The sequence below is a fragment of the Corvus moneduloides genome, chromosome 19 (genome assembly GCF_009650955.1).
Source record: "Corvus moneduloides isolate bCorMon1 chromosome 19, bCorMon1.pri, whole genome shotgun sequence".
Lineage (NCBI taxonomy): Eukaryota > Metazoa > Chordata > Aves > Passeriformes > Corvidae > Corvus > Corvus moneduloides.
The window spans coordinates 6,115,656-6,136,577 of NC_045494.1; the positions used below are offsets into that span (position 1 = coordinate 6,115,656).

General features: G+C 40.2%; 1 protein-coding gene and 1 long non-coding RNA gene across 3 annotated transcripts in view; one reads left to right on the plus strand and one right to left on the minus strand.

Moving 5' to 3' along the window:
- Window positions 1–13,644, plus strand: part of CA10 (carbonic anhydrase 10) — a 187,967-nt gene extending 174,323 nt beyond the window's left edge. For both annotated transcript variants that reach the window (XM_032128966.1, XM_032128967.1), the window contains exons 6-10: window positions 2,510–2,605; window positions 4,211–4,283; window positions 9,475–9,629; window positions 11,839–12,013; window positions 12,882–13,644. In XM_032128966.1, the coding sequence (XP_031984857.1) occupies window positions 2,510–2,605; window positions 4,211–4,283; window positions 9,475–9,629; window positions 11,839–12,013; window positions 12,882–12,904 (522 nt within the window). In that variant the 3' untranslated portion in view covers window positions 12,905–13,644. The remainder of the gene's footprint in view (window positions 1–2,509; window positions 2,606–4,210; window positions 4,284–9,474; window positions 9,630–11,838; window positions 12,014–12,881) is intronic.
- A 91-nt stretch (window positions 13,645–13,735) lies between these two features.
- On the minus strand, window positions 13,736–16,841 carry LOC116453482. The gene is made up of 2 exons (XR_004243832.1): window positions 16,391–16,841; window positions 13,736–14,810 (listed from the first exon to the last, which is right to left on the minus strand). It is a non-coding gene; the product is annotated as an uncharacterized LOC116453482 (long non-coding RNA).
- Window positions 16,842–20,922: the final 4,081 nt, after the last annotated feature.

Genomic DNA, 20,922 nt, shown 5'->3' on the forward strand with positions numbered 1-20,922 from the left:
AAGATAAACCTAATGAATTTAACCATGGTACCATGGAAACAGCTTTAAAATTAATTTGGGTACAAGGAAGAAGGATACAATTCCAACACAGAGAAAGTGACAGGTTTGAGAAGAAAAAAAAAGTCTCTCTTCATTAGGCACTAAGACCTTTGTTTGGGACAAATATCCTGTATGTGGTTGTATATAGCTGAGGGGTTTTATTTCCATAAGTTCCATCAGTCAAAACAAGAGTTTGATGTTGACTCAGGTTTCCTGGGTGAAAGGAGAACTTGGCCCTTGCCTTTACCCACTTCTGCACTCAGCATTTTGGTTTGTTATGTAAAATGAGTTTATCTAATTCATTGTTATTCTGGGACTTTGTACAAAAGAAGGTCTAGTCTAAAGCAGATGTCATCACTTATTTCCTTGATAATTCACAAGTTATTTTGGCTGCCAGGGTGAAGAGTTGTACGTAAAAAGAAAAATATGTGACCAAGCCAAAAAATTTCAGTGAGTGCACGGTCCCCAGAAAAGTGGTGTTACTGAAATTCAGTAGTACCACAAATGATGACTAACAAGCATTGTAACTCCTGTGTGCTGTAGAGTAAATGCCATCATTAATTCTTTATGAGACCTTCACTTGTCCTGCTTTCTGACTGTCAGAATTTGGTAGAGGACTCCACTTGCTCCTTTGACATTTTCACTTTTTCACTGCAGTTTGATTTGTTTGCTTGCCTTAAAAAAATGCCAACTGGGTAGACTGTAGAAAAAACAACCAATAGTTCCCAACTGACACAGGACTAAAGTAATTGAAATTAACACATCATAGCAGTACTTTTGACCCTCACCTGATTTTTTTGGTCTGTGAACTGCTGGCTGTAAATAGCAAAGCTACGCACCAAAAATCTTGTGATCTTACCAATGCAAATTTTCTCTTTCAGAATTTCCATTGCCCCTTTTTACATCAATGTCCAAGCACTAAAACAGCATCACAAAGGGATTTGGGGGGTGGTGAGAGGACAATGCCTAGGGGACTTTTATATAAAGCTTATGAGTTCAGATTCTGAGTAATTTACTTACAAGAAGAATACATTTTGCAGCCAGGGCAGAATGTGGGAAATAGAACTGTTTGAACACGTCATTTATTTCTCACCTTAGCTTGGACTGAGATAATAATGGTGTAGGTTACATATAACTTGGGATGCTGCTATAATTCAGATCAGCACACGAATTGGTGGACTTAGGTTTTTGAGTGGCAAAGTGAGGTTTAGTCTGTGTAACTCGATTGTGCACAGCAGATCCTGTAGGGACATCATTCCTGCAGAAAACTCCTCACCTTTGTGTTTCACTACTGAATAACCAGATCTCACGTTCATCCAAAAGACAATGTCACCAATGCAGGCATTGAACCCTGTTTCAGTGAGGTTTAGGGGTTGTTTTTTTCCCTCATTATAAACATGGGCAGCACATTATAATGACATTTCTTTACTGGCACTCTTAGTCTTGGACCATTTGTACAGTTACAAAGATTACCAGATATAAACCAAATTAATCCCGATCTTGTTCACAGGATGAAAGTCCAGGAATTTCTCTGGACAGCCTTTAGAATTATCAGCACATGAAAGACAGACCTGATTTTAAAATGTGAACATCAGGCTGCTGAAATTCTGACAATGGCAGAACAAGAACCTTCCTTTTCTAATTGACATCTGAAAACTAAGAAAGATCCTTAGGCTAAATAAAGCTGACTAGACTTTCATCTGTTCAGAAGTATTTAACTGCCACCGGAGTTCATTACATTTGTTCATCTTTTTTTTAAAAAAAGCTACAAATTGCAATGTAAATGGTAGCAGTGGCTGGTGATCCCAGCCAAATCAAATACCGAGGTTCTGGGCAAGATATTTACATAGCAGTGAGAGAAGGGAACTGTGCCTTTGTAATTTAAAAGTTCCAGCAAGTCATAAAACTAAAAAGCAGAAGGAAAGCTGCAGGAGCTAAGGAGAACCTGGTTAACAATAATATAGTAACTGCTTACCTGTAGGAGCCTTTGTTACCAAGTTTGCAGAATCTGGGGCCAACGAATATCAGTATTTTGAATTCTGCAAGTGCTGGTTTTAACAGTTCCAAACTCATATCCCATATGTTTCCTCAAATATTTCAACCCCTGATTCCTCTGTGCTTGGCTTGAGGCTGCAGAGTACAGATTACTTGGTGCCCATGGCAAGTGCTGCTGGAACAGGGAAATGATGTCAGCCCCTGCAGTGCAATCTGTAACTGGATGTGGGTGAATTCACTGGCTGGCAATTCAGAAGAAGACACGCTGCTGCTGTACCAGTTGGAGCCAGAGGGTGACTGAAATTATTAAAATCACACATGCTGCAAATGCCTGAAAAATTACCCTGCTACAAAGTACCCAAAGCAGAGATGGAATCCTGATGCAAACTGAGGGGTGTGTGGGGAGTATTTGCAAATGCTGTATGGGATGATTTGCCGCTGGTTAATTGTAATCCTTCCCTTCACCCTTTTCTAGGTTCAGCTGATCCACTATAACCATGAGCTGTACACAAATGTCACAGAAGCTGCAAAGAGTCCTAATGGGTTGGTGGTAGTTTCCATATTTATGAAAGTAAGTATTCAGTACTACAGATTCCTAATATATAGACAGTAAACTTTTCCCTGAACTGTAAATGTAGGAGTTAGACTCCTCATTATGCTACAGCAATGCCCAGAGGCTCTGATCTGGAATCCAGAGACAGCTTCATCCTGAACTGAGCACACCATCTCTGCTCCAAAGCTTTTCCAATAGAAGGGAAATTAAAAGGGATAAGGGGGGAAAAAATCCCTTACACCACAAACATCACTCTTAACACTTTTAATGGGTATGACAGAAGTTACTAGCTTTGCAGATTTTGTGTTTCTTCATGAAGTGTTATTCATCCAGTCTCTTCTAGTAGGTTGAGGCCCTGGGAAAGAGGGCATATCATGCTGATGTGTCAAAGCCAGCAAAATCAGTTTTTCTCAGTGTTATTTAAAACATCTTAAACTATCAAAACTGAAAGAACGTTAAAGTAGAACTTCTAATATCTTCCATTTCACAGAACTACAAAGACATGTGAATATTTTATTTAGTCTCCATCCCGTTGCATTCAAGGTACATATTTATGTCTATAATTTATAGCGATCTAACACTGAACTCAGGACTTCATGGTTTTCTCAAACCTCTTTAATTACATTGGAGAAACCTTTTCTCTAATTTTATATAAAGAATGTATTTCTCCCCTCCAAATATTGTTAATATTCTGCCATTATGTAGCTCTGTTCATCAGTCTAAAAAAGTGTGTATTTCTGAGTAATGCTGAAATTCACCTCATCACACCTTAGGTATGGGATATCTATAGTTCCCCTTAGTACTCTAATCCCATTTCATAAAGCTCCTAACAAAGCATTAGCCTCAGAATTAAAGTATGCATTTCACAGAGCACACCGAATAATTAGATATAAAAGGACAATTTTCACACAGATCTAATATTTAAGAAAGATATTTAGGCTACCCTTTTTTTTTTTTAATCCAAAATGTATTGTATTATGACCCAAAAAACTGACTTGAATTCATGAAAAAGGGAAAAATTAAAGAGAAGACAGAGAGATTGTTGTCAATATTTAGAAGTACCTGCAGGGAGGTGTCAGAGGATGGACCAGGCTCTGCTCGGGGCTGCTGAGCAACAGGGAAGAGGCAACAAGGGGGCAGAATCTGATACGTGGGAAATTCCACCTGAACATGAGCTGTTACCTCATATGTTACCCAGACATAAACCAGAAGAAGAGAGCTTTAATTTGCAATTAAAATAGTCTGATGCAAGGAAATTATATTTATTAATAAATAAAATAATAGAATACTAATTAAAATCCTGGCTAGCATATCAACCACCTGCAAATTCCATCAAAGCTGTTGGAGAAGAATCCTGTGCTCATGCTTTTATTCAGGCAGTAATTTCTGTTCACCCTGTTCTCCCATCCCTGTGTTTTATTTATTTTACCAACTTTCTATCAAGCTTCATTAGAAAAACAACTAAGTAATTATTTCCTTCTCCCATAACAGTGAAAAAAAGGCAGAACCCAGTTGGAGGAGTATCAGAGAGTGAGGGTGTGTGTGCACACGTGGAAGAGCTGCAGTTCTGGCAAGGAAATGTTTGTGAGAAGATTTTGACGTTATCCATTTTCTCTTCTGTAGGTATCTGAATCATCAAATCCATTTCTAAATCGTATGCTTAACAGAGACACCATAACGAGAATAACATATAAGAGTAAGTTTCTTTTCATTTCCTCTGGTAAGAGCTGTATTCTTTCAGTATCAGATAACACATTTAGTGATCTTGAAATAAGAGGCACTTTATTATGGGCAGAAATTCCAGGTTTGCATTGCCAGCAACTCTACAAGATAAACTCAAGAATGTGAAAAATCTCGTTCGGTCATCACTTTATCAAATGAATTTTGAATTTCAAAGTCTGTTTTATGTCTGAAGGTGCAACAGATTAATGAAATTATATTTGACACATACATATACTGTATTCACACAGAATGCTCAGGAGAAACTGCCTACTGTTAGCAATAAAAGGGATGTGTGGAGCAGCCGAGATTATATCGAATCTGGTTATGTCAAGATGCTGCACCATTAACTGGATTTAGTATTCATCAGTGTTTTCTTTTTGTACAGAAAAGTTAGAACATTCCTATTCAACAACTGCTGCATTTAACTGATACAGAAAGAGGTCATTAACATAGCTTGTATATTTGTTGTATTCACATTTGGAAAGCCTTAAACTGATGATCCTCAATAATTCCATGTTCGTATATTGACCTTGTGGAAAACTGGAGCTTAATTAAGATATTTTAGAGAGAGTAATGAAAAGTATGTGTAACAAATTAAACCTCTTCTCCTGAAAACCTCATTTCCTTTGTCAAATATTCCAAGCTGCCATGAAGTTCTTAAGTTCAACAACACCAGAATTTAACTTTCAGAAAGTACACAGCGAACTGACAACACAAATAGTTCCTTGTCCTCTCCTACAACACACATACCTTTCACCCCACTGATGTTTCTCTGATTTTACCTGACAGTTAACAAATCTTGTTACATCTTTGGTCCAAATAAGAGGCTTCTATGATGATAAAACTCAGTTCTCTACAATACCTATGGAAAGGAAGGCAACAGAGGGTTCTCCTCAGAATGTTTTTTCCGGATTGTTCTATCAGTGTCAAATGCCATCTTCTCTGCATGGAAGAAGCAGATCAGTCCCACTTTTAAACTGCTTGTCTTGATTCCTTGCAAAATCACAACAATGCTGTTCTGCAAGAGCTTCCTGCCTACCAGCACTGCTGCAGCATCCTGGAAACAGGGAATTATTGTTAAAGCTATGTGTGCTTTTTCCAGCTCTTTCACCCACAAATTCCATATTCCCAGCTTCTGTCTGGGGATCAACCACATGTTCTCCCATGGGGCCACACCTTCCCAATACCAAATATTTCATTTGGATGCTGCATTTACAGTGAGAACTACTCCTCTCTGGAGTTGTCAGCATCCCACAACCTCCCATTGCTTGTTTTGTCTCCATACAAGGGAAAGACAATTCCAGTCACATCTAACTTGGGTTTACTACATGAAATTTCGCATGAAGATGAGCACACGAAACACAGGCTGGAAAAGCAGTGATTAACAGAATTGCTTTAATTTGTAACCACTGTTTTTGCTAAGTTTATCTGTTCAAATTAAACCCCTGGTAGGCACACAATGCACACAATATTCCACAGGGCATTGGGTTACTTACTGTAGTAACAAGTATTGACTGGGAATTTTTAGTGTAAATTGGAAACGTGGAAGTGTTATTGAAAGTAATTTTGCAGTTGTCTTGCATGATGGATTATAGCATCATTGCTGAAAACTAATTTTACCTCTTACACTGCAAGGATTTCTAGTGTGCCTTTAGCAGCTGGAGTTTTTCAGCTTCTGCTTTACGGCTCCACTCCTGAAGTCAGTACTCAGCACGGTGCTGACAAAATGCCCAGGCCCAGTGTGCTCAAGAGGAGTGTGGAGGGAATGATAAATGGAACACTGGTTCAGAGTCAGGACAGTTCATAACATAAATAAAGGTGGTTTTTTTGTTTAAAGAACAGCAACAACATTAAGTGCTATCTCTCCTGCTGCATGAAATTTCCACAGGCAAAATGCATTAAAAGGGAAATTTCTACCCTTAGATATTAATGGCTACAGTGAAGTAAAGTGGACCCCAAGGAATTTTTGAGGAGATTTTAAATGCTTATTTTATTCTGTTATCGCAGCCCAAAGAATCTACTGTGAGCAAGCTGAAACAAGGGTTCTTTCAAGCAGCCTTTAGTCAGAAGCTGTGTGGATCTCTCAAAAGCTGTATTATTCCTTGTTAAGTCTGCCATTTGAGGGGATAAGTTAGTTTTCTTTCAAAACAGTTATGCTACATGAGCTTTCACCCAGTGTTTGCTTAACATAGGAAAAAAAAAGTAACTTTTTAGATTCACAAAACTCCTCATAAAAATTTGGTCTTGTCATTGTCTGGTAAGCAGAGAAACTGAGGATCTCTACATTCCTTACCCTGTAAATCTAACCTAGATCCTCTTCTGGATTATCATGATATGAACTTTAAAATCAAATGTACCTTCCTCCACTCAATTCCCTATAACAAGCATTATTATAAAGAGAACATACAAGAATTTGCTGTGAAAGCCAACCCCATACATTTATTACAAATCTAGGGATAAAAGGATTTCCATAATTTCCTAAGTAAATTGTCAGAGTCAAGGCCTTTATGTAAATGAGTGTGAAATCTAATTAAATCTAATTTGTCGAGAGAACAGTTCCTGAGTTTGGAAATCACCCTAAGGTACCAGCAGATCAAGAGAAACAGATTGTGGGCTGTAGATAGGAATGATGCAGAGGACCTAGGAAAGGCTGGATGGGTTTAGGAAAAGAAGTTTGTCACTGGCAGGAGATCACATGTAGTGATTTTGAGCATTTTGAACATATTTGCAGTAAATATAAGCAAGACTTTGAAGTGCTGCAGTCTGGTGTTAATACTGACCCACCACGACTGCTTCAGCTCCGGAGCAGGAAACCCTTACCAAGATGTGGGAAAGGGCAGACCTGTTCATGGGAATAATGTTGGCAACCAAATCCTTATTGTGTAGTCTTCTCTCATAGAGTCATCTGACTTCCCATGGGAATGTAACTCATATACAGGCATTAATAGGTACTGCTTTTTCTTGGACAAACTCTTGTTTCATTCACCCCTATCTTCCACTTTCCTGAAGTGGTATTTTCCTCCAGTTTTCCATATCGATATCCCTCATCTGTATTAATCTTCAGTTAGCTTTCCATCTCCTAGTAAACATTTCAGGGCAAATTCTGCCTGGTTTAAATCATTTTAGCCCAGCTGAAGCCAATATGGCTGTGAGAAAACAGATCTGGTCCTTAGGGATCTCTTCTGCCTGACTCTGTGCCACTTGGTGCTAAACACACCATGCTCCATGGCTTATAAATAATGAACAGGATGTTCATGTGGGAAAGGGAAAAGTGTGCGATGACTCATGAAAACAGGCGCTGGCATGAAAAAAATCCATCCCTTCTCTTCTGATGCAATTCTAGCAAAATTACCAGTGCACTGCAAATAATGTTTTTAATGAATAGGACACAGATGTATTCAGTCGTCTCTACCTGTTCAAATATAACTGTGTTTTGACAGTGTTTTCATGCTTCTGTCAGGAAAATTTGGGTTTAGAAAGAGGCTATCACAGGCCATGGGCCAGTGAAGCCTGGGCATATTAAAACAGGTGACAGTCAGCCACCTACCAGACGCTAATGGCACTTTCCCCTCTGCTTGAGGATCCAGCCAGCCATGCAGCAGGAAAATCACCCTGGCTCAAGCTGCAGGGACAGGGCAGAGGGCTCTATTTTTGACAAACATGAGAGAACATGCCAAGATTTTATTTTGTAAAATAACAAACACATTTAAAATATGAAATAACAGCAAGGCTCTGGTCAATGAGGCAGGAACATTACACTCTCACCCTGACACTTTAACTGATGCTGTAGCTGCCAATATTGCTGCCCCAAAACCCTGTACCATGTTGACTGTGCTGTGTTAAAAGAAAAAACAAGGTCATATTTGCTCTGCCTGTTTTCTTTGATTTTCTGTTGCCCAAGACAATAGTCTGCAGCCTTTCTTTTCTTTCCATTAGATTGTACGAGACAAGTCTTTTGCTCATCTAAGTTTTGTCCTTCAGATACAATATGTTAAATTCAAGTTAAATTATGCCTTTCTTTTTTAGCTCTTACACATTTCCTTGATCATTTGGATTTCTCTGCAAATCAAGGCCAGCCCTTGTTGAGCACTGAAAGAGGGAATGCACCTCAGTGTGCAATTTCCTTGCCTGCATTTTAATGTTCCCTCTGCAAATGAACCAAATTGGAGACACCACACAGGAGTGAAAGGGTTTGAAGAGATCTCACAATGTTACAACTCATAACCACCCCGGCTTTCTCCGAGACACACACAAGCAGCAGTGTATCAGTAATAAAAGATGTTTATCCCTGAGTGGATGAACTCGTACAGCCTAAGATTTGGCAGGAAAATCTGAGTTTTAGCTTTGACAGCACTGCCAAAAGTACTGTAGGGCCAGCATTACCCAAGGGAAATAGTGCAGGTAGTACAGGAAACACTGAGGAACTCTGATGGATTTTGAAAGATAGAACCGTATCTCATTATATTTTGGTACATATCCACAAAATAAATGCTGTTGGAGAGGAATACACCTCATTAATTCCCAGGGAACCTTACAATAAAGGCAGGGACCCTGGTGCTGCTTCCCAGCAAGCTTTCCACCCGGAGCTGAGCTTTCTGAGGGAGCTGGCACTGCACCCACCCCACTGTACACATGCAAGGCCAGGAGGTTTAATGGAGCAGCTTTATTATCACACATTCACTGCAACTTCCTCTCATGCCAGAAGGACAATTAAGTTTTAACTCTCTTCGCCTTCCCAAGGCTTTGTTGAGCAAAAATTGTTAATCACCCCAAAAGATGGAAAGTCAGCATTCTCCAAAGGCTTCTGCCTCTCAATCAATAACTGCAACTGCAAGAAGCCTTTGACTCCAGTCCCTAAATGTGATTCAGAATTCCCCTGTGAGAGCCCGTGCTCAGCTCTCAATGTGTGAATGTGAACCTCAGTGCAGCTCCACCCAGCAGTGTCAGGGATGCTACTTGTGTTACTTGTTCTTGTCTAATCTGCTGGAGCATACAGAAATGTGCATCTGTTAAACTTCATTCTTTGGTAAAACTGAACATCATGTTCTGGAACTAGGAGACATGAAGGGGGGGGGGAGGGTTTGTTTGTTTTTGTTGTTTTGGGTTTGGGGTTTTTTTGTGATGCTACTGTTCTACTTGATTTGTTTTCCTCCTTTGTTCTCCAGATGATGCATATTTACTACAGGGGCTTAATATTGAGGAACTTTATCCAGAGACATCTAGTTTCATTACATATGATGGGTCAATGACAATTCCGCCCTGCTATGAAACAGCAAGCTGGATAATAATGAACAAACCTGTCTACATAACAAGGATGCAGGTAAAGCAATTTACAAATTACTCAATCTAGGATAGGTACAAAATAATATTTTAAACATAATATTTATAGCTTTACATAAAAAATGAGATTCAAGCCTTGTGCTGTAGGGATCTCTGCATGCAATTTATACAGTTTGCAAAAGCATCGAAGAGGTTTTTTTTCAAATTAAAAATCTTAACTGTTTAGAGTTCCGTCAGTATCTATATACACAAACTTTGAGGGGGGGCCCTGTTTTCAGTGAGGGTTTGAAACAAGTGGTTTCCAGCAGTCTGTTCACAGCTGCATTATTCTGTGATGCTGTGAACTGTTACTTGGGGACTCTAAAACAAGTACAGCAGTGTTGTACAAACGTAACTGAGGTTATTAAGGATAACAGAGGCCATTCCTAGGTCTGAATAAATACATGTTGATAGCACATTAATGTGACAGAGATACAGTATCTGGAGCCTTCTGGAAATAAAATAAGCTGATGCTTTCTGGTATAGAATGAAATTACAGGATATACACCACAAATATTGTTGGAAAAATCACATTGACATATTGAAGCCCCTGTTAGAGAGAAGCAGAAGAAATTATGCAAGAGAAAACACATTTCACATCCAAAAGGAAGCTGTTGAGGAAACACATCAGTGGAAAAGTCTCCAAAACTACATTTCTGTACAGCTCGCTTACAATCCAATGCCTGGCATCAGAAAACAGCAAATTTAACACTTTGCCCTCTTCTCCAGAGTTCCCTTCAGTGAGTTGCCTAAAGAGCTGTGAGATGAACTAAAACCTCCTCTCTTGCGTGCTGGAACCCCAAGGAATACTTGAACCACCATCTGCCTGCCCCACGCAGGCAGCAGAAGAAATCTGGCCTGAGAAATGAAATGAGGAACAAGAAAACAACCCCAAATATCACTTTGGGTTTTAAAATCATATTAATATTGTAAATAAGATGACTTTTAAAAGCCTGAGATGTTTTATTTTTGTGATATTCCTTGTGTCCAGTTTAGTCTGGAGGCAGAAAAAGCACTTTGTTTCTTTTGTAAACTGGTGATTTGGGAGAACAACACAGCTAAGCACAGGCAAAAATGCTGAGTATTGTGAACTTTTCAAACACAGGACCTGAATATTTTCCTGCAAGCAACATTTTTAGGTAGAACCTTAATGTGCAAAGTAAGGATTAGAATATTTCCAGTCTGTGCTGCTACCTATAGGTTATAACCTCATGATACTTGCTCCTTGTCATGCTTTAATGGTTATTTATATCCTCCATTATTAGTGCTGCAAATGGATTTTGTGGAAACTTACTAATTATGTTGTGTACTCAGACTGAAAGAGCAATGCCCAGCTCAAGTTTTTCCTAGAAGCTGCTAAAACTTCCAGTACATAAAACCCATCTACTGGATTTCCCAATTAAATGCCATAAACTAACCTCTTAAATTGTACACTGATGGGGAAGATACTTTCTTTTTATATCTTTAAACCAAAATATTGAGGATTTCTGGTTTGTAACTTGAAACTTCTTTTTCCCTCTCTGATTTTGGTTGACTTGAATCAATTATGAGTTGCATAGTCACTATAACAGCCATTTCTGCCAACCAGTGCTGGATGCACAGGATGATTCAGTAATTCCCTCTGTGCTGTGAAACCATCTCAGAAGAAGGCCAGAGTCTGCTGTAGGAACACTCACAGTCACAGCACAGACAGTATCATGACAGACCTGTCAGCAGAGAGAGGCTCTCACTTTTTAACATCATTAATTTCACGACTTCAGCAGCATCACTGTCAGTTTTCCTTCCCATCCTGCCTGCCCCTACCTGGTTCTTGAGTAACAACAACCAAAGCTCTGGCTTCTCAGCTGAAAGCTACAGCGATTCAGGAAATTAGCTCTTGTCATTCATCAAGTTCATTTGCTTTGCACCAGCTGCTGCCATCCAGCGCTGTGGATTCCGTTTGTTTCCTGCTCACCCAAGGACACCTCAATACTATTTTCATTGGCTCCCCACAAAACTGGTTACTCTTGTTTAAAATGGGGGTCAGAAACAGGAGCACACAAAGAATGGTTTTAAGTTACCTCTGACTACAAACTGTCAGCGTTAACTTAAATTCTGTTTTACTGAAATTCTGCTTTACTTCCAAATATTAACTTACCTATTTATAGTGTTGTATGTTGTTTACTTACAGGAAAGACCAATACTAAAAACCCCTTGTTTTGTGTTTATAGATGCATTCTTTACGACTGCTAAGCCAGAATCAACCATCACAGATATTTCTGAGCATGAGCGACAATTTCAGACCAGTCCAGCCTCTCAACAATCGATGTATCCGAACCAATATCAACTTTAGTTTACAGGGAAAAGATTGTCCAAACAATAGAGCACAGAAACTACAGTATAGAGGTACGTTCCACCTCCAGAATAACCCCTTCCATGCTTGCACTGAGCTCCTTTCTTTGAGAAATCCAAGGGCATGACAAAGCACACAAATAAAAACACATAAAACTCCAGATCTAGGGGAATAACTGTGTCAGTCAAATGCCACACACTTGAAATAGATGAGGAAATGTGCAGGAAAAGCATGACAAAAAATAGCCTGGGACATCTAATATGTTTTTAGAAGCAAATAGGACAGGCCCTTGGTTTTTTAGCCTCATTTTAAAGTCTTCTCACCTTAAAAAGTGCATTTTGCTCTGGTTTACTCACCCACAAGGGGGGGGATGAGCTAGTCTTTATGACAACTGATCTCAAACAAAATTAATAATTTATAAGACTTAATTTCACTTTCGAGGTGCACCACCATAACAAACACCTAAATTGCTACATGTAGTGTCAAGCATTGATATTAAACAATGAAGCAGCTCAGTCACCTGCAGTTAGAGTTTTACAATGCCACAGCTGTGGCTCACAACTGAGCTCTAATGTGTCTCATGCATCTTTGAGCCCATGCACACAACTGTACTGGCTGAAATAATGGTATTGAAGTGCCCTCCCAGCGGTAATATCATCATTATGAAGGAGTAGCACTGAAGGCTGGAAAAGAAAGGACATTTTCAGCAGCAAGGCAGATGACTGTGTTGCAATACTTCAAAGAAACAGTCATTCAGACAATTCTTTTCTAGAAAGAGGAGGAAGCTGAACCTCCTGGCTTTTTTAAGCCATTTTGCCTAAGTGCCTAACACAGTGCTAAATAATTTGATTCACAGTGTTAAACCAGTTTCATATTTGGAGTTTATTAAAGCATAATGGTTTTTGTTTGTTTCTCTTCCAGTAAATGAATGGCTCCTCAAGTAAGTGAGACAGAGCAGGCAAAACCCAAATCCTCAGTGGAATGCTCCTTCTGGGAATTGACATCATCTACAATGCACCCAACCTCCCTCTCTGGGCTCACGTGCACCACGTGCTGTGGGAAAAGAGCTGCCGTGCTGGAAAACTCCTCAAAATCCATTCATACGATCGGTGGCCATTTAAAAAACAAACAAACAAACAAACAAACAACAAAAAAACCAAATCAGTATTACATTAAATGTGATTACAATTTTCCTGAACTAATTTAGAGTCACACAGAAAGACTTTTCAGCCTTTGTACATATGAAATTAATTCTTCCTCTGCTCCCCCCCTCCCCCAATTGAAAAAAAAAAAAAAAGAAAAAAAAAAAAAGAAAAAAGGTGGCTCGGTACAGCATCAAAGTGGAGTTGTGTTCTGTGTGCCAAGTAATCCTTGGAAAGCTCTCATTATTTCACTGTCATTAATGGATACTGACAAGACAGAACAAGACTACTGTAAAGGAAACCTATTTCTAGGTTATGATCTTTCTGTTAATTTAATTTAAAAAGGGACAGACTTTGAGAGATAAGTATTGTAAATATATCACTGCAGAATATAAAGGAAATTGAAATATTTCCCTCTGTCACAAATCTGTAGTAGGATTTGGCAAAATCAGAATTGATCCATTTTCTGTTTCTTGTTTTACAACAGATCATACATTGTGTTGGTTACAAGTAACAGCTCAATAAATGTGTTTAACAATTTAGTAAAGTTGCTTTGATTTCTTTTTTCCTTTCTGAAATAATAACCCTCTACCACTTGTGGATGCATTATTTGTGTTTTTCTTTTTTTTCTTTTTTTTTTTTACTTCATTTCTTTCTTTGCAGCCCATTTAAGTGAGTTAATGACAATTGGGAATGCACTTAGAGGTGGTATAACTTTAACTCCACTTTATGGTCCATCATTAACAGGAACTGGGCTCAGAAGCAGAAAGCAGTTGAAACATATCTCAGTTTAAAATTGCCATTTTCCTTGCTGAAGCCATTATTGGGACAAACATTCAATCCTGTAAATTGGTGGTGAAAGGGATACTTTTTCTTCACAGATAAAGCAGGAGCTGACCAAGTAAAAGCAAATGCCTTTTTTCTAGTTTATAATGGTCATTCACTGTGTTTGGTTACTGTCAAGAACTCAATAAACGTGTTTAACAAGTTCACACAGCGCATGTTTGACCTTCTTGAATATTGAGGGATTTTTCAGGCTGGTTTTCTTTTCAGTGTGGAGAGGGGTCAGGCCTCCTGATACCCCATCCCTGATGCTCACTTTGTACCACATTTAAGTTCACAGAAAGCAAAATGAAGCCAGAAAATGCTCCAGCAGCAAGGAAGTGTTTACACCAAATGGAAGAGCAGGCACTATACGAAGTGTGAGGTAACTGCCAGGGAGTTTTAATGTGACAACAATGTTACTTTATCTGTGCCTGAAGAGAACAGTGCAAGGAGCACCTGACAGGAAAGTCCAGGGTCTGTGTGGTTTGGAAAGATTACAGCTTGTAAAGTGAGAACAGGCCAGGACTGGCATTCAGGGGACTGTCAGGGTGGAGATGGAAAACTGAGAGGAATCCAAAATTGTCCGCAGTTGGGTTGCTCAGTGCAAGGTGCAGGGAAGGCTCTGGTGAGAAGCGCTGGCACAAAGGTGCCCTGTCTGCAGCGGGTCTTGGGCTGGTGACCCTGACCTAGAATCCTCTTAGCACAAGTATAATACTTGATCCTCAAGTTATTTCATTCCCAGGATCCTGTTAGCACACATATAAATTACTTGATCCTCAAGGTATTTAATTTCCAGGATCCTGTTTACGTATCTGTAATATACTTGATCCTCGAGTTATTTCATTTTAAGCGTTTCCAATGACTTCCAACACCGTGCAGTAATCTGAAAAATCCACAACACGACAGAAATGTCACACAGCAAGTACTACACTGTCAAATTCTGTAATTGAAAACAGCAAAATTACCACCTTAGCTTTACCTAGCTAATAAAGAACTGAAAAACAATGGAAGTCACATGCCTTCAATATGTTTGAGTGATCTATATATAACTTATAAACTTGTTTCTCCTACTTATTTGGGTTCTTTTAAGCTTCGCTTAGGGTGCAGAGTAAAGTTACTGAGAGCATAAAATGCACAATGCATTAATCTATATTTGGACAAATATCCAGCAGTTGTTGGTCCAAGTTTTTCAGTGACAGAAGGTAAGGAAGATAAGCCAGGCCTCCATTATAAAGCTTTTAATAAGTAATAAACCCTATTTTCTATTTTACTGAAAGCTGATTGAAGGGATTTAAGGGGAGGTAGACACATGATAGAAGGGACTAGCCCTAGGAAGGAATCATGCTGTACTTTGGATTAGGCTGCAATATAGGAGCCCTGCAAATTGAGAAAGGGAGCAATCATACTGGGACACCACAAGTATATTTGTCAACATTTCTAACTCCATTTTGTGAGTGTATCTTGCCATGAATTGCCTAGGTTTTTGTTTTAGTCGTAGATTACAGCAGAAATAGACCCAAATAAAATTTAGGATTAAGTGTTCTGCCCAAATAAAATTTAGAATTAAGTGTTTTGCCATTTAGACATCTAGCCCCAGTTGTTCAGATCAGGCATGGAGCTCTGTCAGGAGACTCTGAGGAGCCAGAGAAAGCCACATCTTATCACAAAGCCTTTAAGCAAAAAGATAAAAGTTCCAGGATCAAACAGCTGACACAGGCTGGGAGTTCAGAGCCCACACAACACCTGCCCAGGGTAATGCCTCCAACCTGAGCACTTTGTCTGCAGTGCTCAGCAGAGTCTGGCTGCACACAGAGCCCAATACTCTTAGGAAGGGCTGAATGTGGCCTCATTGCCTGAGCCATTCAGATCAGGACTGGGATTTTTTGCTTGTGATGAGGCTCAGCACAGACGGGAGGTACCTGGCAGGTGATGCACTCATGGCAGCCTGTGGTGTTGACCTCGATGAACAGTCAACACCACAGGCAGGACCAGGTATTCATGCCATGATGATAACAGATATTAAGAACCTAATAATGGGAGGAAATGCTCAGATCTGTCCACTCACAGTGAAGAACATGCTATCAAAACAGGTACCAAACTATCAAGCTCATCTGATGATAAAAGACATGAGAAGATTCAAATTTACAACACTCCAAAACCCTCTGCTTCAAGTAGCAGTCAAAAAAATGTAATAGCCAAGTTTTATAAGCTCATTTTTTCCTTTAACCAAAAATATATTCCTATGCAGAAAATCAGAACTAAAAGAGATCTGTGGGATGAAAGCAGAAAGCACAGGCCTTCAGCATAACAGTACCTACAGGTACCACACATCTGTCCTTCCACCTTCCTGTTCCAGCCTTGAACGCTGAAGCAGCAAGGAAACAGATCGAGGATGTACCTCGAAGCTTGGTACTTGTTATTATAGAACAAGCTCCTATAAAACAAAAAAACATCCTTTCTTACCATTTAAAACCTCTCACTTTCCTATCAAGCAGGTACTCGGAAAGAAGAGGGGTACCACCGTCCCTGCCCGGCTCCGTGGGGTCCCGCGTGCCCCCACAGGCGCACGGGTGGGTTCTGTGTTGCAGTCGGTAGCAAAGAGTCGAGAAGGGCGTTTGTGTGCGTTCCGCCAGGAGCATCTACTGCTGCTACACTGCCAAAGGTTACACGGGCAAATACCAACGTGATCCCGAAGCTCACACTTTTATCCGGGGGTGGGGAAAAGGCAGGACCAGGGAACGGGGACCAATGGGGAGCTCTGGGGGAGTGATGAGGGGTAGAGGCCAACGGCCAACTGGGGAATCCAAACTGGGATAGATTAACACAACAGAACAAGCATCCTGGGAGAAGCCTTTTTGGCCACCCTAACATGAAGTGGTTCTTGTGGTACTGGGGACTTGTACTGAAAACTCTGTGTCCCTTGTAATGAATGTTCACCAGCCAGCACAGAGGGCCAATGGAAATTGTGCTGAAAAATTGAGACCTGAGATCACAACACCAGGAACAAAGACACGTGAGGGTGTGCAAGGTTGTACTCCCTGTACTGATCCAAACACTCAAATACAGACAAGGAACTCAATCAAAAGAATTTGGTCTGCAAAGATCAGAACAACTTCAAAGTCAGCAAACTCTTGTTTCTTTGAATAGCACTGCTTGCTCTGAGTGTTCCACATCTTGGCCTTAAGAAATGCCAACACTAATTGCTGCTCATGTGACATTAGTTTGTCAGGCACCAGAGACATTGGGAGCCTGGTGGAAATCATTTTTAAGTACTTTGTATGTCAAACAGTAGGATCTTTCAAGACATTTATTATAAAACAAAGAAAAAAACCCAGGATAATACTTCAGAATCCTTCCTGCTTCTGACAGACCCTGCCTTTGCTCTCCCTATTTTCATTTTCTGGGGATTTCACTCCTTGTTACTTCCACCAGTACCCTCCTCTTACAAAAGCAGCTCTGAGGAATGCAGTAAAGGTTTATCCCACAGAAGCACAGTGCTGCCATGAATATATGAGAATTGGCAATTTTCTTGATATACTATTGCTGGATACACACTATCTGCTGGAATCAACACATTTCAGCAGCCATTAAAAAAATTCAAGTAATTATATAAAATAAGTTGGTACATCTATTAATTGGTGAAGACAAGCTGGAAAGTAGGATATGGTTGTACCCAGAATGCCAAGACCAAAAGGCAAATAAAACCCTTCCAACATTTAGGGTGTCCTCATGCTCTTTAATATTAAAGGAGAAGGATATTCCATCTTTTTATTTTGCTTTATAAAGCGCTCAGGGTTAAACATTACCAAAATTCCATCTAAATCTGAAAACAAAGCTGAAAATTTTGCTGCTTTCAGGAGGTGAACCTCCCCCAAAAGTCAGGAAAAATGGTCAGTGTATTTTATTGCAGATACCAGATTTGTAGCAAAAGGTAGATGTTTTGTTGAACTTTACATCTCAAAGCTTTAGTACTGAACACTGCACCCCAAAAAATTGCAGATATTTGGTTCCTAAACTCAAAACACTGTAGGTTTTTCAGGGAGATAAGTTGTAACTGCTCCATGTTTGGATTCTTTTTATTAGATTTTATTCCCCAGATACAGTGGCTGACAAAGCATGGAGAGTTTACTGTAGGAGATGCTGATTTACTGGCAAATGGCTCAGCACAGTTCTCAACAGCACACCGTAAAATTATTCAAGGAGCCTGGTTGTATGGCAAAGAACAAGCACCATTTATAATGTGAAATGTAATGCAGGCAAACATTTTTTGTTTCCTACAGTGTCAGGCTTCTATTCTAATAACTAAAGATGTGTCAAACACATACTCAGAACAGAAAATGAAAAACAGGATAATAAATCTTCTAAGGACAGGAAAATAACACTTAGCATTTGAATAGAGGGAAAAAAAATCCTGAGAAGCATTAGAAAAACAGCAAAAATATTGACGCAGTTTATGAATTTAGGCAGATGCTCCCACCCCATAAGGGAAGAAAGAGCTGGAGCCAAAAGTAAATTCAAGGGGAGAAAAGTTACAGTGGAAAATGGTGGTTTTGCCCCAGAAGGAAGGTCAAGGCTATGAAATTCACCCTTGGGTGCGTATTCCCAGCACAAGGAGACAGCCAGCACCTCACATCCCACTTGCTGAAGCATTCAGGTATTTGCACCTGTGGCACGTGTTCAAATGCACCAGGACCATGTGTGGGCGTGGTCAAGGGAAGCTGATGCTGAGTCAGGGTCAGAATGTCCTTCCCAATTGTTCGAGGGCCATTTTGGGTGTGCCTGCTCAAGGATTTGTGAACCCTCCTCAAGGATTCTGCAAAGAATTCACCAGAAATGCCTCATGCCTGCTTCATTTGCTGTCCTGCTGCACCACCTAAGCCTTAGTGAGACTCCCTGGAGGTTTAGCCCTGCAAAGCTGCCCTAAAGGACTCTTGGGTAAGTGCCAGATTTCATGTGCTGGATGAGAAAGTGATTGTAAAGTGATGGTAAAGAGGTAGGAATATTACCGCAGGCCTGGGCCCTAGGGTATATCACCGTGTCCTGCAGCCATAGGAAGGAGGAGGAGAGAAGATCCAGCAGGCAGGAATTGTGCAGCAAGATTGATTGATTTAATTATTTTACAAACTCTTTTTAGACTTTTTTCTTCATAGTCTAATTGGACAAAGGATCAGCCACCCCTTGGGGGTGATTGGCCAAAATCCTAAAACATCCATTGTCAAAATATTTTTCTACTATACCATAAACACGATTTTTCAAGGTTGCAAGTGGCTTGGTTGTTTACATTCCCTGCTACCTCTTCTGTGAGAGAGAAAAGTCTCTCATGGACTTAGAAAATAGCAAGAAAATCCTCGCTAGCAGCATTTTTGTATCTACATGGGAATATGTCAACATGATGAGGAAATATCCTATTAATATTCAAATATGCAATAAAAATCTTATGGAGGAATGTTAAGACAACATAGAAAGTCGTAAGCACGATGGCAGAAAACAGAATTTGGGAGAATCACAAGGGGAAAAGATTGATCTTTTCCCTCTGTCCTGAATTTTCCCCTTAATGATGCAGCAATACAGCAGCATGCTGATTTCGGCTTGCTGCCTCCTTTCAGACATAATTTAAATTTGACAGCAATAGGAGTAATAGTGACATTTTCAGACATTCATGCCAAAGTTTCACAATACTGGAGGCCTCGCTCATTAAACATTTATTTGTATCTGTGTTCCTCAAGCTGCAGAAAAAGATGCAAAAATGGAACTTCATTGACAAACATTTCACCCAACTGCTGCCTGTGTTCGTCCCACACAGACGGGCAGCTGAGACACTTAAACTAAATCACTCAGACTCTGCCCTCCTGCAGGCAGTGGCTTCTCCTGGAAGCATGTGAACTATCAAAGGCAACCATCACCTCCTGAGATCTTAAATCATGTAGCCCAGACTACAGACCAACAGGACTTTGACTTTTAAAAGTCTTGATGAATCCCTGCATAATTCCGAATATAAAGAATGAAGAACTGTCGAATAATTCCAGGTTTCAGCTTTCAGAAATTGACTCTTTCCACTCCTCCTTATATGTTGCTTGTCTTACAGGGAGAACGTCTTTGTAGGGGACGAACTTTCCTGTCAGCATGGGAAATGTCAGAGGACATGGTTGTTATCCCAGGTCAGGTTTCTGTAGGGAGTCTAAACGATGTCAACTGAATTATCACAGCTCTGCCTTTTGGAAGGCTGATACAGCCAACAAAATAAAACAAAAGAAAAAACAGACAAACAAACAAACAAAAGACTAAAGCTGGTGGAATCCACCAAATATTCTAATAAACAGCTTATTTCTACTAAAGACCTGTCATTCAATGCTGTCTTTTTTCACCACAATGCACAAGGGTTTCAGTGCCATGTGGAGCTTCACTGAGGAGGCACAGCTCGGGTGCTGGATTTCAGCTCAGAGCCCACCCACCTCCTTCCTCCCCACATCATTCTTATTCTGGCAGCTCAGACAGCTCTTTAGTTTAATTATTAGTGTGTCTTTCAGATTCCCCTATTCCTAGGTACTCCCCGTGCACAGCAAAAGAATTCCCAGCAGGGCAGAGGTGTATTTTCCCACCAACCATTTAGAGCACTATTCTCTCAGCCTGTAAGCAGCAATTAGTCCTATTTAAAAAAAAATAAATTAAATTCTAAACTAGACAAACGAGGTTGGCTCATAAAGCAGTTACAGCATTGTCTGGGTTCCCATGCACATGCAAACAGCAGAAGGGCAAACTTCCAGCTCAGTTCTCCAAGCAGGGATTGATAACATTTTATGGGAAGCCACTAGCCCCCCGTGCCAGTGTCACTCAGGGTGGTTGTGCTTCGGTGTGAGCTGCACCTCACTGGAGCTGGTCTGCACAGCCCAGAGCCTGGGGCTGCCAGCCTGGGAGAGTCCCCAGCAGGCTGAGTGCCAGCCCCCAGACACACATCTCACAGACAATCCATGGATTCACTGCTGGGACTCACCACC